Source organism: Gasterosteus aculeatus, chromosome 1 (genome assembly GCF_964276395.1).
Source record: "Gasterosteus aculeatus chromosome 1, fGasAcu3.hap1.1, whole genome shotgun sequence".
In the NCBI taxonomy this organism is placed as follows: domain Eukaryota; kingdom Metazoa; phylum Chordata; class Actinopteri; order Perciformes; family Gasterosteidae; genus Gasterosteus; species Gasterosteus aculeatus.
Window position 1 is genome coordinate 2,103,990 of NC_135688.1, and position 16,634 is coordinate 2,120,623.

The 16,634-nt window shown below is 50.8% G+C and overlaps 2 protein-coding genes and 1 long non-coding RNA gene across 4 annotated transcripts; 2 read left to right on the forward strand and 1 right to left on the reverse strand.

Annotated features, from left to right (window-relative positions):
- Positions 1-4: 4 nt before the first annotated feature.
- Positions 5-8,942, reverse strand: sgpp2 (sphingosine-1-phosphate phosphatase 2). 2 transcript variants are annotated; one of them, XM_078107193.1, is made up of 5 exons: positions 8,480-8,942; positions 6,944-7,105; positions 2,475-2,654; positions 1,092-1,181; positions 5-669 (listed from the first exon to the last, which is right to left on the reverse strand). In XM_078107193.1, the coding sequence occupies exons 1-5, from the start codon at positions 8,627-8,629 to the stop codon at positions 121-123; spliced, it is 1,131 nt and encodes a 376-aa protein (XP_077963319.1). In that variant the 5' UTR covers positions 8,630-8,942; the 3' UTR covers positions 5-120. The 2 variants fall into 2 exon arrangements, with proteins under 2 accessions (XP_077963319.1, XP_077963324.1); XM_078107198.1 differs by lacking the exons at positions 6,944-7,105; positions 8,480-8,942 and adding an exon at positions 3,322-3,633.
- LOC144410400 (uncharacterized) lies at positions 2,534-8,026 on the forward strand. The gene is made up of 3 exons (XR_013468436.1): positions 2,534-2,671; positions 7,713-7,772; positions 7,894-8,026. It is a non-coding gene; the product is annotated as an uncharacterized LOC144410400 (long non-coding RNA).
- A 1,258-nt stretch (positions 8,943-10,200) lies between the features above and the next one.
- Positions 10,201-13,236, forward strand: rnf228 (ring finger protein 228). The gene has a single exon (XM_078107204.1). It carries the CDS (start codon positions 10,674-10,676, stop codon positions 11,442-11,444), a length of 771 nt encoding a protein of 256 aa, XP_077963330.1. The 5' UTR covers positions 10,201-10,673; the 3' UTR covers positions 11,445-13,236.
- Positions 13,237-16,634: the final 3,398 nt, after the last annotated feature.

The following is a 16,634-nucleotide window of genomic DNA, read 5'->3' on the forward strand; positions in this document are numbered from 1 at the left end:
GTAGTAGTTTTCACTTCACTTTAATTCAGTTACATTCGTTCCCAGCTGCGTTAACGTGAAATAAAAAGTCCTCTGGTGACACAGTGACATAAATATGAGGGTCATTTCTGAGTGGGGGGGTCACAGGAGCCCCAGTAGAACGAACACCCTGTTGACCAGTACTGAATTGACCAGTCCCACGGCGGCGTACGTGAAGAACTTGTACGGCACTTCGATCTCTCGCCTCCTGGCGGCGGCGGCGCGGTCGCCCCCCCGCACGCCGTACCACGCGTACAGCGCCCGCAGGCTCGCCGCTTTGGCCGCCTGCCGAGTCCCCAGCACGGCCGCCGCCCCCACCAGGAAGCGCGCCGCCCCTCGCGCCAGGGCGGCGGCCGTGAGCGCGGGCAGCGGCGCCGGCAGCGGGCCCCGGGGCTCGAAGGTCCGGCCCAGCCGCTCGTTGACCCAGTAGCCCACCGAGCAGCCGGCCCCGGCCCCCAGGATGGTGGTGGTGTCCCCCCGCGTGGTGCTGTAGCGCGCCGCATCCGGGTAGGTGTAGCTGAGGAGGAGGAGCAGCGCCGGCGCCGCCGCCGGGGAGGCGGCGCTGCTGAGCTGCAGGCGGTCGAAGGCCTCCCAGTAGGGGAAGGTGAGGAAGAGGAGGAGGGCGGAGAGCAGGACGCCGCACAGCACATCCTGGGGGGGGGGGGCACAGAGGTCAAAGGGTCTGTGATCCATGGATGGTACCACAGCGGTCACGTGATCATTACATACGTGTGTTTATTCGTTCGTTTGGACAGTTGGACTGAGCGTTAGAGGCCACTTTCCATCTGCTGTCAGACAGATGTTTTAAAAAAAAAATTCATTTGAAAAATTGAAGAAAGCATATTAACCAAATGTTCAATTATTATGAACTTAATATGAAATTAAGTTTTCAGCCCAGAATCTCTTGGATCAAAGCCTCAGACAGTTTAACCAGACACATAAATTATGAATCATATATATATATATATATATATATATATATATAATTTATTACACACATTATATATATATATATATATATATATATATATATATATATATATAATGTGTGTATGTGAGAGGGACGAGCTCACCAGAACGGAGTGCATGCCCGTGTAGAGGCGGCTCAGACACACCAAAGACGACAGCGTCAGAGCGATCAGCAGACCCACCTCGAACTGGAACTGAGGGACACACACACACACACACACACACACACACACACACACACACACACACACACACACACACACACACACACACATTACATCACTAGCCAAAAGCTGAAATCTGCCTAACTCATCCATTGGTTGACGCTCCGCGTGGTGACGAAGCGGCCCGGCTCCTTTTATTTCCTCTACTGTCCCTCCATCTTCTGCGTCCTCCCTCCTTGTACCTACATTGACAGGTTTTTGTCCCCCCCCCCCCCCCCCTCCCCCCTCCCAGTCCGCATTTCAATAACAGTGAGAAGAGAGGCCTTGTGTATTCATTCACCTCCCCTCCCGTGCTCTCCCCCTCCCTCCTCTCGGCCTTTTTCTTTTTCTTCCTGTGTCTTTTCCTGTCTTTTGCAGCTGGAAGCCTTTTCACTGGTAGTTCATGAAGAGAGGCTTTTTTTTTTATTTTGTTGAATGGCCACAAAGGACGCCGCGGACAGGAGGAGGAGGAGGAGGGCGGCGGGGGGCACGCTGATTGACTGTCGTGACCTCTGACCTGCTTTCGGGGGAAGCGGGCGAGCTGCCCCGAGGCCTCTGCAGCAGCCTCGCCGCTCATCTACAGCTGTACATGCTGTTTTTTTTTTTTTTTCTTTTTCAGGGGAATCCTGGAGGAATTTTAAGACCCCGGTTAAGTGCTCTACTGTACACACGGGGGAGGGGGGGGCGTCCCGGGGGGATTCGTCTGACCTTGAGAGCGGGATTGCCAGAAAACGGAGGCAAGCAGCTCCAGCGGCGTGAACAAAGGAGCGGCGGCGGACAGCTGTCGCGGCTGTAAACCAGCATTGGGCGTTTCAGTGCGTGGGGACGAGCGAGTGGGCCGAGTGTTTTATTGACTTGGCAGTAGAGTGGGGGGGGGACACAAAGAGGAGAAGACTCGCCAGGAGGAGGAGGAGGAGGAGACGGGGACTGACAGTCATTGACTCAGCCGAGTCCATCAGAGCACCGAGCGGCGGCTGGCGGCGGCTGATGGTGACGGATGGTGACCGCCGGCCCCCGCCCCCCGCCCATTGTCCAAACGGCTCAGCCGGGACCCCTTGATGGACAGCGGGGCCCCTCCCTCGCATCCCAATCCGCTCCCATTGAGCGCCCAACACTACTTTTGGTGTGAGGGAGAAGCCGCTCAGGTTGGACCCCAACCTGCTGCCCCGCCGCTCTAATGGCCGTCCTGAAATAACAGGCCGACATTGTCAACGGGAACATTTCGGCGTGGCTCAACATCAACAACCACGCCACAGATGTTCTCTCCCGAGTCGCTTCGCCCACCTGTATCCTGGCCGGAGCGCTCAGCAGCACCGTGAAGGAGATGGCGGTGGCGGCCATGGCGTGGGTGGAGGGCAGCCCGTATTCGGCGTCGACGCGCGTCTCCAGTTTGACCACGGGGGGCGAGAGAGGGCGGGGCAGCTTCAGCACGTCCTTCGTCGCCTGCCCCACGTACATCACCAGCTGCCGGAGGACAACAGGTACCTCATTGGAGCCACGTGGCCTTTTCATTCTTTGATGCCGCTGACGCAAAAGGACTGAGACTATTCCCACTCACTGTAAGGTGTGTAAAAACACGGCCCCATAATAAGTCTACCGCATAATTACACGCAAACAGCAGAACGGACCGGAAGACGGTGCTGAAATCAGAGAACGATGGAGGAAGACGATGATGAAATAACGAGAAGAGGAAGTAAAATCCTGACCGTGCTGAGCGCTAAACCTTAGCACACTCGCATGAATAAGTAATCACCATTTCCACTCAAAAATAAATAAAAAAACCCGTCCCAGCTGTGGTTTAAAGTCCTGATGCTGCAGTCTGTAGGAAACTAAATCTATTGAAAGAAACTGAGAATTGAAGAAGGTCGTGTTTGCTGACAAAGCGTCTTCGGGCCGGTCGGTCGGACTGAAGACCCCTGACAAGGTGTGTGTGTCTCTGCCAAACGTGCTGCCTATTCCCTTTCATGAGATCCCCAGCGGCCCTCTGATGGGGGGGGGGCGTCTGCTGCAGCTCCAGGTTTATTTAAAGCTCTGCCTTGTATATTTAATGAGTGGCTGTCTTGGCGAGGCAGCGAGCACAGGACGCTAAATGTGTGTGTTTAAGGGGGAGAACGGAGAGGTTGTCATTTACCATTTGGACCGACGCTGTAATCAGGGAGCGCTTGTTACCATGGCGAACGGGATATAGAGGAAGAAGAGGAAAAACAATGTCTGATCCCCCGCTGGTGAGATGTATGCGGGTACGTGAAGTGAACACCGGCACGTTGAGAAGGGGATCAACGGGCGTCACAGGGCGGAGGGGATGCATTACAGGCCAGTTCTCCCCCAAGACTGTAAGCTAGGAGGGAACGGATTTTTCGGTGGGAGACACACAAAACGACATTAGCATGAATAAGAAGGAGACAAAGATTAAACAACAGTGTTATTCTCACCCAAACGTAATTAATTATCTGCAAATGCATTCAAATAGAGTGCATCATTTCCAATATTAGCATGTACACACACACGCACGCACGCACGCAAGGTTTCTGCACGCGTGCAGGCGGACCGACACCACGGAGCGGACAATAAACAGAGGACGGACGATTAGCCCGTCTGACCCCCGTGCACTCCCCATGTATTCACACAACGAGCCGCACTGTGCGCACATCATCCCCTGTGCCCCCCTACCGACCCCCCCCCCCCCCTCTGCCTTCACACAAGGAATCTGCCTCCCAGTTCAAGTGCTCGCATGATACCATACAACCCCCCCGCCCCCCCCCCCCCCCCCCCTCTCCCTCCGCACACCATCAACACAAACATTATATTCAAGTGACTCACGAGCGTCTGTCTCATTGGTGTCTTTGTGCAAGTTACATCCAAAGGACCAAGAGCCGGCCGGTCACATGGAGGGAAGAGTTAAACACACACACACACACACACACACACACGGGCATGATTGAGTGTGTGCTTCCTTGTGAATAAGTGTATTGATCGAAGCCGCCAGGGCACCTTTGGACTTTGATCTGTCAACATGTAGATTAGAGCAAGTGTGTGTGTGTGTGTAGGGTGGAGAAAACGAACGCACAAGATGTTTGTTTTGTTACACAGCCAACAGACTGAAGGCTGAATGTGACACAGCAGACCTGTGACCACCTCGGTGGTGGAATCTCCATCTGTGTGGATAAAATAACGATCAATCGCGTAAAACAACCTGCGACACATTTTGTGGCGTTCACTTCTCCACTGACAAAGAAGAAAATTAGTACGGCAAATGTTCTTCAAGTCCTCTCAATGTGTAGAAGATTAGTTCTCTGAAGTGAGCAGCAGAGGAAAATGAAATGAAATAAAGAGTGAAGCCAGCGCCTTAAAGCCGCATTCTCAGGGGGCGACTCCTCTGCTCCCATAGACGTCTATGAGGAAATGACTCTACTTCTCTGTAGTGACCAGCAGGGGGCGACTCCTCTGCTCCCATAGACGTCTATGAGGAAATGACTCTACTTCTCTGTAGTGACCAGCAGGGGGCGACTCCTCTGCTCCCATAGACGTCTATGAGGAAATGACTCTACTTCTCTGTAGTGACCAGCAGGGGGCGACTCCTCTGCTCCCATAGACGTCTATGAGGAAATGACTCTACTTCTCTGTAGTGACCAGCAGGGGGCGACTCCTCTGCTCCCATAGACGTCTATGAGGAAATGACTCTACTTCTCTGTAGTGACCAGCAGGGGGCGACTCCTCTGCTCCCATAGACGTCTATGAGGAAATGACTCTACTTCTCTGTAGTGACCAGCAGGGGGCGACTCCTCTGCTCCCATAGACGTCTATGAGGAAATGACTCTTCTTCTCTCTTGATTTATTTCCTCAGTAAACATTGTAAACATGACTTTATGGTCTCAGTCTCTAGTTTCAAGTCTTCTACGATAGCGTGATTATTTTGATTGTTGGTGCCATTGAGAGTAAGACAGACGATAAATCGTGGCACGCTCAAGGGGCGGGGCTACCTTGGGATTGAGAGGTCTCCACCACGGCCGGCCGCCTCTGGGAGTCTTTAGTCCGTCTCATTCAGTGCTTGGATGTACCCAACTCCAACATCTGGAGTCACAACTAATGTTTTGTGGTGTGAATCTTTTTCAGGGGGAGCAGTAAACAAATCGCCTATCACAATAGAGACAGTGTTCATTGAGGCAGATAGTCTGTTGATTTGGAACAACAAGACCAAGTCCACTAACATGGTGGATTCTCCTCAATGGGCCAGATGTGACCGTCGAACCGGGTCTAACCAGTCGTCACGCCCAAATCCCACACATCAGCCCCAGCATGCATTTTTGTCCTCATTTTCAAGCACTTATGTGGTGGACAAATGTACTGTAGTTATTCCTGCTGCTACAGCAGTGACCTTCCTTGCAGCCATGGCAACGCAGGATCCCACTGTCATGTGACAAAGTATTTTTACTCACAGGCGGACAGATTCCGACCTCTGGCCTTCATCGCTGATGGCTGATCAGAGCATTGTCTTCTGGGAATAAAGGAAGTGCAGTTCCACACGCCGCGGGTACAGCTGGATGTGTTTGGACCCGTAAGGGGGGGGGGCTGCACCATCTGCATGAAACGGTGCTACTGGAACGCCGGGCGACACGGCAATGTAATGCATGAGCATATGGTCACCGACAGCCGCTGTTTTCAAAGTCTACCAAAGGCACCCTGCAAGTAAAGGCAATGCAGATCGGTGAAGGACACGAGGTGAGGGAGGGGGGGTAAACTGTGCTTTTCAGTAATGGACCTGCAATCTGTGTACTCATGCATACAAGTCTAAATCCGCACGGCTGCACTTCAGATGTTGCCGCGAGTTGCCAGTTTTTTAGCGCGCGAGACGGAGACGGAACCCTCCGTGAACCCATCGAGGACTCCACCAGCACAATGGGAGGGGGGGGTTAGAAGCTGAGGGAGTGCAGGGTGATGAGCCCCCGAGGGCTGACAGACCAAACGTTCAGTCCACACACAGAGAGCGGGAGAGGGAGAGCGCTCAGAGCGCTGATGAGGACGATAAAACACTGCTGGTAGACGGGGGGGGGGGGGACAAGCTGGTAATGTCTAACTAGAGGGCGGGCGATGAGCATGTTTAGGAGGCAGGGAGGGCGACAAGTGTGTGTTGGTGTTTATGTGCAGTTAGAAATAAAAAGAGTTCAAAGAATGGTGTCTCTTGCCCTGGAGGTGGCGGCGGGGGGGTCGAATGAGGGGTTCAGACACAGGGCACCCACCCAGTGCTCGAGGCGGGGGACACAAAGGGTCCAAAAACACACTGCACATCACGCACAGTGCAGGAGGGACCCTTTATGGCCGACTGTGCTCGTCGCTATAAAGCATTCAATGCCCCCCCCCCCCCTCGGTGAACACGTCCCACGCGTTGTCACGCTGCCTTGTCTCCTGCTGGATTAAACGTCTAAAAAGATCCATAACGATTATTTTCCCGGTAATACGTCCCTATGTGTGGCCTTGGGTTGCCGTGTCAAGGGCCCCTTGGTCAGGCTGGCCCCAGTGGCCCCACAGGCCTGGGGGGGTAGATGAACATGGTGGTGTCAGAGACAGGTCACTGGAAGGGAAAGCGCAGGGGGGGGGGGGGATGAAAGGAGGTTGAAAGGTGAAGAGAGGGCCACGAAGAGCAGAGAGAGAGAGAGAAGAGAGGTGGCATTGTGTAACGGACCAACATCAGTCGGATGCGCACCCCCCCCCCCCCACCTCCCTGACTCCCCCCCCTCCCCCCGGCCACGACTTACAGTCCACATGTTGACGAGGCGCCGGCACAGGAACGGGTCCAGGCTCCAGTGGATGTTCGGCAGGCAGGTGATGTAGAAGAGTTCGTGCCCCAAGCCGGCCGACACCAGGAAGAGGAAGTGCAGAGGCCAGCTGGTCACCTCGTACTGAGGCCTGCTGCCGGCCTGCGGGGGGGAAACACGCCAGAATATAAGGGCTCAAAGGCTCCAACTCCTCATTGTTTGCTGTCGTAGGTCAAAAAGCGATCGTTGGAAGGTTCCTTTTTCAGAAGGGCAGGTTCCGGTGGCCGGTGGCAGGAGCCTTTTTTCAGAGCGGCACAAGCCAATCTCGGTTGGGGATTTAGCGACATGGACCCTCCTCTTCCTCGTGCGGATTCCACGTAACGTTCAATGAGCATCTTCCCCCGTTACTCATTGAACTCAAAAACGAACTTTTTTGAGGATCTGGCAACACAGCGACTCGCAAAAACGAGTTATTTGGCCGATGTTCAGACAACGACCGCTGCCAGCTCAGTGTTTCCCATCATTATAACAGGAGTGCGCACGGAATGACATGTTCTGTAAGCGGGGTTTCACATTAAGAGTTTGTCCATAACGGAATGTTTTCCCCTTGCATTACTTTTATACTTTAAGTAGTTCTTTTATACTTTTACTTGAGTAAAAAGCTTGAGTTGATACTTCAACAGAAGTATTTTTAAACCCTCGTATCGATTCTTCTGCTTGAGTAATGATGCGATTTGACACCTCTGTTTATTTCATGTCCAATTGTTAGTTTTCACAGTTCTACGAGGTCTACTTTAAGGAGCCGGACGGCTTGCTGAAGAACTGTCTGGTAAGACTAGTCAATGTTTTAGTAATTAAAAGTTGTACTGTTAACAGAATGGGAGGGGACAAAAAGAGAACTATAAAAAGGGGGTGACTATTGACTGTATTTCCTGCTGGTTTTTCTGTAGACTACAGACCTGGGGGGGTCTTGAGTTCCACACAGTCACAGTGGTTGAAGGTGACGTTGGAACGGTCCAACAACAACAACGAGCATCGCCCTGGTTATTGAGCAACGCGTTGCCCTGCATGACCCAAACGTCCATCTCAAACACATGTTATATTTATGCAATTTGTCTGTTCCTTGTGTATTTTACTATTTGAGTTATTAATGTACAACAGCGTCCCAGCTGATGCTCAACCTCCACGCATCTGCCCCTCATCTGCCCCCTGTCCGGCCTCCAGGAGGAGTTCGCCTGCAGAATGTCACGTATTGCGCTGATGGGGATCTCCGGCTGACTCCCGGCACCCGGACGAACCGGAACAGCCGGTTTGTTTTGCGCAATGTGTAAATAGAGGAGGAGCAAACCGGTCGCGCATGTCACTTCTCATGAAACCCAAAATATTCGTCCAAGTGTTCATTTTTAGAGGAATCTCACACTTTGAGTGAATCCAATACTTTGGTTCTCTATGTGGCCAAATGTGGTTTCTGTTTTTCAAATTGAAAATCAGGTTTTAAGGTTCGCCACAAAACAAAACCACTTCTCTCCGACTTACACTAATGGCTCCGTCCTTCTCCCGCTGGTTAAAGTTGGAATTCTTATCCTGCCGCTCGTGACGCGCGGCGCCCACGAGGAAGAGTCCGCATCGCCTCTGGAAGCGGGCCACGAGCTCCGAGTCGTGGAGGTAAGCCAGGGACCGCAGCATGTCACCGGGGGGGGCGGGAGAGACGCGCGAGGGGATGTGGATTCTCTTCACTATGGACGCTCGCAGCGGGGGGGGGGAGGGGCGGCAGAGCTCCGTGCAGGTGCGGCTGCTGCTGTGAGGCGCAGGTGTGCGCGGCGGGGCGGGGTTAAGCGAGGAGACTTGAACAGGTGCGCTCAGGTTTGCTCCTGAACTTTATACGGGGATGTTTCGGTACTTGAAGGCAGATTTATTACGATTTCACGATACGAATGTCCGACCAGAGGTCCTCAACCTGCTGCCAATGCATTGTTTGACATTAGAGGACAATGAAATATTGCATATGTCAGTTTTAATACAAAACACACGTTGAGCCAGAGGACAGAGTTTACAGTGAGGTATATTGTGGTAAAATTAGACTGCATTATTTAAAAAAAAAATGCTGCCTCTTCATCAGCCTCTTAACGATCACCATGGTAACGAGGCTTTACTCATTTTGGACGTTGAAGGCTTCAGACTCTACCGCGTGTTTGTTATCAGTCGTCCTCCACCAAAGGTCTGGGCAAATATTCATTTATTTATAAACTACTGAGAGCTAAAGGTCGTCCCAGGGCTCTGTGAGGCCTGAACTCAGACCTGTTCGCCCCCCCTTGTTATGGAGACTGTGGGGCTGAACAGAACACGTTTCACTTGTAGGGGAATGGATAAAAAGATTTGTATAACAAGACTTTATGTGTGTCTTTCAACCACGTTTCTGTGACCTGGTGTAAAAGGTGTTAAACCAGGACTTCGATATTCCCACAATGTTGTAAATGGAATACACAAAAGCTTCGCTGAGACGTGTCAGTGCAAAGAGTAACCGCAGGGTTCGAGACCATTTGAGCTTCTCCAACGTCCTACTCGTGTCATAAGAGCATTAATGAGCATACTGTTAAAATCGGCTTCATTTTGTGACTCTTCAGTTTTTACCACATGCGGACAAACATAAAGTGAGATAACTGCAGTCCCTCCAAATGATCCTTGGTGTGATTCATTCAACACGTGCAGAGCTTTGTAGTCCCTTTAAACTAAATAAAAATAAAGATAACAAGATTACATTGTTTCGCTGTAAAACCCTTGTGAGATGGTTACATCACTGAGCTTGGAGGCTATTGAAGAAACTTTTTACCTCATTTATTTGACTGCTGCCGATACGTGTCTTCAACTGGCGTTGTTGTATGAAGGGACCAAGCAGCGTATCACCTTAATTATTTAGTAATATATTTCAATAATAGCTAAATAGAAAAAGTTACTTTTCTTTTTTTTTAACTTAATATCTTAATATCTTTGGAATATCTTTGGAATATCATGGACTGTTGCTTTTATACAAATACAAAATGACTTATTTCATGCCTGAATACCAACAATATTTACTCACAAATCAGATAATAATTATTGGTGTTTTCCCCTCAGTGGACTCATCGTGAATCCCGAGTATGTGTTTGGTTGGAACACGGTGGTCAGACGCGCACACTGTTACCGGAAACGGGGAATCAATGCCCCCATTTGACCAAATTAGGCACCGTGACGTGCGCGGTATACGTAACTGCGTAAATCCAAGCGGAGCGCAATGGAAACAACAACAACAACAACACTCTGCGTTTAACGGGACTTTCGGGGCGACACATCACCACCACCACCACCACCACCATCATCCTCATCCTCTCCTCTCTCTCTCTCTCTCTCTGCCGCTTTGTGGGATGCTCGGAGTCACCACCATTACATCATCTACTCCCACACAGCCGAGCGGCGGCCGCGACCTGGTTTTCCTCCATATTCAACCGGGATTCCGATCGTTTTGGGCGCAGCGGCGGCGGCTCTAACAGCGCATCTCGGCGGGAGGCTGTTTATATATAAACATTTTTGGAGAAAAAAAATCAGCCACATCGACGACAACGTCGACGCGCGCGGATGGTGATGGCGCCCCGGTGAGCGGGGCGGCGGCGGAGGAGGGAGAGAGCAGGAGCGACGTGCGCCGTCATCAGCATCCGTCCGCCAGCTCCCCCTTTGTGTTCGCCGGAGCGCGTGCATGGCGAGAGATGACATGGCGGAGGTAGATCTGGCCCCCGGCGCGGCGGGACCCCCCGCCGAGGCCTGCTCCGTGCTCCCCTACGAGGAGTACGAGTGCAAGATCTGCTACAATTACTTCGACCTCGACCGACGCGCCCCGAAGATCCTCGAGTGCCTGCACACGTTCTGCGAGGAGTGCCTGAACACGCTCCATCTGCGGGAGGAGCGGCCGTGGCGCGTCAGCTGCCCGGTCTGCCGGCACCGGACCCCGGTGCCGGATTACCGGATCCAGAACCTGCCCAACAACACCAAGGTGACGGAGGATTTCCCGCTGTACATCGAGTCGGACCCCTTGCCCCAGGACGCGCTGCCGCCGTACCCTCCCCCGCTGCACCCGGCGCTCGTCGCCCTTCGCCGGGAAGAGGCGTCGGGCGCGTCCAGCGTCAGCCAGGCGACCCCGTCCACCACCGTGTCCGCCGCCACCACCCTCTCCCAGGACTCCGTGCGCTACGACAGCTGCCAGAGCTGCAAGAGGGTCGCGCTGACCACCGGCTGCGTCTGCGTGATCTTCTCCTTCCTCTCCATGCTGGTGTTGCTCTTCATGGGCCTGATCTTCGTGCACAGCCACGGCATCCCGCCCTCGCCGGCGGGACCCATTTGCCTGTCGGTGGCCAGCATCCTGGCCATGTTCTCGGTGGTCGTCACCTGGCTCATCTGCTGGCTGAAGTACAGACCGGACCACGAGACGGGCCGCTCGTCCGCCACCAGCAACTCCCGCAGGAACGCCTGACGCGGGCCGCCGAGCGCGTGGTGGTGTACATAACGCTGGCAACGGATTCTCCCGCCCCCCCCCCCCCCCCCCACTTCACCTTTTCTAGGAATGAGATCGCCTCCAAAAATGGCCTTTTTCTTATATCAAACACCCAAAAGGCCTTTGTGTTGTTTGGAGCAATATGCTGACGTGACCCTTGATAATCTGTTCCTCAACTTGAAAATGCCAGTAGCTGAACTTTGACCCCTGGTGTTGGATCTCCTGTGGTTGGGTTGGTGACTGAATGTGCTTATTTCCAGGGTTAAGACTCTACCCCCCCCCCCCCCCCCCCCTCCTCCCCTCCTCTCCCTCGCCCCTCCCACTCCTGCTATAAATGATATGCATCCACCACAAGCCACTCGCTGTATGATAACTATCCAAGAGGGTCCCCCTCATATATCTCAACCGAACACTGAGGTAATGTACAGATATTTAACAATGTTCACTTCTGAGCTGATGGAGGCCTGTGTGAGAGGCCTCCAAAAATATTGCCCCCCAACAGGGGAAGGGTCGGTGTTGTGCATCTTTCATTGGTGACCTTCCCGACCTTTGCGCTTGAAGTTTTCCTCAAAATGAGTCTGTTTCCTGTTTTTCTCCACGACAACAGACCCCTGTTTGTTTTTATTTCCCAAAGGGATTGGCTTGTGATTTTGACAGTGTTTACTTTTGTGCATGTTTTTCAGTTTTATACCTCTTATTCTTTTACAATTAACTGGAGAGAATGTGTCTCCTGACTCGTGTGCCTCACCTTTTGTTGATGTAAGTAAAGAAACCACTGTGGTCCATGATGAGCGTCGTGCACGGGGCCTCCCGCCGATGGAACTTCTCCGTATAGATCTCCTCTTCCTGTCAAACGGAGGCTGAAAGGTTCCTTCCTCTCAAATGCATCTCTTTGCATCTGGCGTTACCCTTCACCGAGGTCAGAGCGGAATGAGCCCGGCCGCGTTCACTCCTCTTCTAGCCCTCAAAGCGTGAGAATCTAAAGGTGTCTGTTTTCATGATTTGGCCCAGGCACGGTGGTCGTCTTCTAAAAGCATAAATTAACGCTCTTGAGATTGTCAGGAGTTTTTACTTTAAGAGCCCCCATGAGCTCTGTGGCTGTGACCAAAGAGGCACCAGAGAGAGAAATGGGTTTCAGTTGTTTCAGTACCATGCAAATCTCCATGCACCATTTACCATGCAAAGTGCCTCAACTAAAACGTAATCAAATTCCAATCATTTCTTCATTCCCCCCTCAGAAATACCACGAAAACACTTAACCTACAAAAGGCGGGAACCTAAAGGCCTGTTAGAGGGGAGACGACGTGGCTGTGAACTGTTAATAAAAGCTGTGCGTGCGGCCGTTGCTCCAATCTCTATAAAGTAGTTCTTTATTATTTCCCGGATACGGCAAAAGGAAAGTGGTACCTTATTGGTCGGAGAAGTGTGAGTGACACTGCGTCCCATCTGGGGATCTGCATGGGGAAAACAACAAACTCACACGTGATCCTTCACTCCCAATCCCATCTGATCCTGCCCCCCCCCCCCCCCCCCCACCCCTTAACTGTTACATGATGCACTTTGCACCCTCGTATTTGCCTGATATCGAGGGTAATACCTTTTGTTAAATGTAAGCGTGTTGTATTTATTTCAGAAGACCGTTGGTTTTGATGAGAATACGTGGTTGTTGTTAAAGTACCAAAAAGTGTTTGCACAGAGAAATGTTCCACGCCTGCTGATTTACAAACATAGAAAACACACATTTCAGTAATAAAGGACTGCGTGGAACGTCCGTTCGTGTCCATCCTTTCTGCTGTCGTCGCTCGGTGTTACGTAACAACTGAAAGTAAACAAGTTGATCACGTGAGTAGAACATATCACGCGTTGAGCATCAAACCGGTGTGTTAGTGGCGCTTCGGGCTCAAAGATCAAATGTGCCCCCTACGGTAGACGTGGAGTACTACACATCATATATGTATATACAGTACACAGTATATACATATGAAAGTACCACCCCGACGTGTCAACCTGATTGAGTTGTTTGAACTAGTTGTGCTGAAACTTGATTAAAAGTAAACACGTTTCCCCCGTATGTTAACGTCACAGCCTGTGAGGCTCCGTTTCCTTTTCTCATCAATGAGCTCATTCAGCCTTCATGAACACTCAGAGGAGATTACAGGTATTAAGGACAGGAGCTTCATGGGCCATGTACATTCAAGCTGGCAACCCCCCCCCCCCCCCCCCCCTTTTGGCCTCACTCAGAGGAAAAATAGACTTTCTACCTCACTGTATTTTACTGCCCGCTGTTACTTTTATTATAACACATTTACACACAACACCATGAGTTTCTCAACATCTGTATTGTTGCACGAAGGTAACCAAGAGTTGAGGAATCTGTACTTATGTTCTCATAATAAATACAAAAGTGTCCCTTTCGGACGGGGCCGTTTGACCTCTGAGGACATTATGGGATGTTGCTCTGATTTTCATGGATGAACTTTTGTTTCAGTAAAACATCAAACCCGGACTGCGATGGAGTATCTGCTCATTTATACTTTTACTTAATATCAAAGTACTTTTTCATGCCACAAAGACTATTTACTTACTGTATATTAATATATTAATTGGTGCAGTTTTTTTCCTGCACGTCACGGTCTGTTAGTGATCTAAATGATCTAATGATCTAAATGACGTCACCGCGTTTCATTGACGTTGTGTCTTTGCTTGAATTATTACCGTAATCGGGTTCAATTTGAACTAATCGATATGACAATTGACGTGCTCGTGGAATGGCCTCCGCGCATGAGCACGTGACGTAACTCGTTTATTTCTCATCGAGCGAGATTTTCTGACTTTGAATTTCATCCCCCCGGTAATGGATTGGACACGCGGATTCGGTGTCGCCTTTAAAGGAGCCCGAGGTATGCGTCGTGCCGTCTCTGTTTCCCATTTGCCCCCTCTGGCTTTATTTTCCTTCTTCTTCTTCTTTTTTTTTTTGTTCGGCTTTAAGATCCGATTTCAAATAAGACCACTGACACTCGCGAATCGTCACGTTCGTCTGCGTAACGGCTGATGGTTTTCAACCCAAACAAACATCACCTCTAGGATAACAGTTTGGCCTTTATTCCGATGCGCAACTCGCAGAACAACGTCCCAGAAGCGCGCGTGGTCCACAGCAGCGCGCACTAGGTGATTATTATCTTCATATCTACTTTATCACCAATGTATAAGACCTGAAACCAACCCGGCGTTTCCGCCTCTCCTCCCCGCAAAGCCGTGCGGGATTTCCTCCATTTCCACGCGTAATGTGGATAATAATCTTCCCCGTGAAGATAATGATGCCCCCCCCCCCCCACACACACACACACACCGTGCAGGTGAAAGACCCCCTCTGGTCCCCGCTTGCTTTAAACTCAGCGTTCGCCTATTGTCCGTTTCTTTTTCTCTGACGGCAAAGTCAACATTTGAAGTGCGTTTCTTCTTTTTCCAAAAGCGAGTAAAACAGGCGAATGTTAATTGAAACCTACTTAACCTGTGGGATATACCCCCCCCCCCCCCACACACACACACACACACACACCACCACTGCCATGAAAGGGGTGATCAGGTGCTGGGCGCAGAGTCACACAAAGGTGGAGAGGCAGCAACATATATTTCCTACTTCACCCTCATCCACCGATGCGTTTCCCAGGCCTGTTGCTTTATGTCCTTCATATAGCTGCAAACGGATTAGTAGGCTACACCCCCCCCCCCCCCCCCCCCCCCCAACCACCACCTGCTCGGGCCGTAGAGCTGCTGCTCTGCCACAAATCCCGAAAGCGGGTCACAATAAAATATACCCAAAGACCCAAAGACACTACCGGGCCCGTGGCTGGACTTTAAAGGACCCCCCCCCCACCCTCGCCCCACCCTGCTTCTTTTTGCGGGGTCGGTGACCATATTGGTTACGAATCTGGATAAAAAGTACACCCACTTGTCCATAGCGGCGCTCGGCTCTAGACGGGCTTTACGGCCGCCCTGGCGTCGTACCCTGCTGTGGCGACCCCCCCCCCCACCACCACCTCCCCATCCACCCCCCCATTCAGATTGTCCACGAGCCGGCTGGAGCTACAGTCCGAAACCCCCGCAATAAATTCCTGGAGGTGCACACACACTTTAGCACCATTTGTGTCCTTTGCGGGGCCGCGGGGTGGAAACAAATTAGGGGTCGCGCGCGTCCGGCATCGGACGTGTTTTGGGGATGATTTTACGCACAGATTGGTGACAAAAAAAGTGCCAGTGCTTTTATTTTTTTTATAGTGTTTTTTTTTTATCAATGCGTAAACATCTGCAAAAATCACACATTTGCGTCATTAGGCCTCTTGTTGGATAAAGGCGGAATCCAGCTGTGGTTTTGTTTTGTGGGCCTGACGGAGATGAGTCAAGTAGATGGTGTCATGTCACATTATCTTTGGATTCATAGATAATTCATGAATGGATCTCTTCTTGTTCTTTTCAGGGCTGGCTTCGAACTGAAAGTGTTTCTGAATCATTTGGATTTTATTTACTTAAACAAAATGTACTTATTTTTCTTAAGGAAATTATACTCCACTCTACAATATTTCCATTTATCACTTTATTTTTCTCCATCTCAGAGGTAAATAACTCTATAACTCACACTGCATTTGTCCGACCTCTTTAGATTACAGTTTATCATCCCATTCCTGCAGTAACAATATTCATTTTTAATTTGCTTATTTTTGTTATAATCAGTTTCTTTAGGTTTTGAGAAACTTCTCATCAAGCTAACACCATTTATAAGCTTCCAGAACTACAGTAAAACGTCGGGAGGGAACGTTCCAAGTACTTTTTACTCGTCATACTTTAAGTGCATCTTTCTGAAAATAAACACAAAGTACCGCTCTGAATGCAGAGGTTTTAATTGTAGTTTTGTCACTGCTTGGTATTGTTACTTTTACCTCAGTAAATTGTCAAATAATAATAATAAAATGAACCACATTGACTGAATCATAATCATCCTCGGTCACCATTTATTGCCCCGCTGTCCTTCATTTAGTCATTTGTTTAATATTTCTGTGAAGGTCTGTGAGCGCGTCTCTCGCTCCTTATAGGGCGAAAGTTTCCACCCCCTCGGCCAATCAGCGAGCCCCCCGCCGCCCCGCGTGCCCGCGGCGCTCCCTCTCCGCCAAT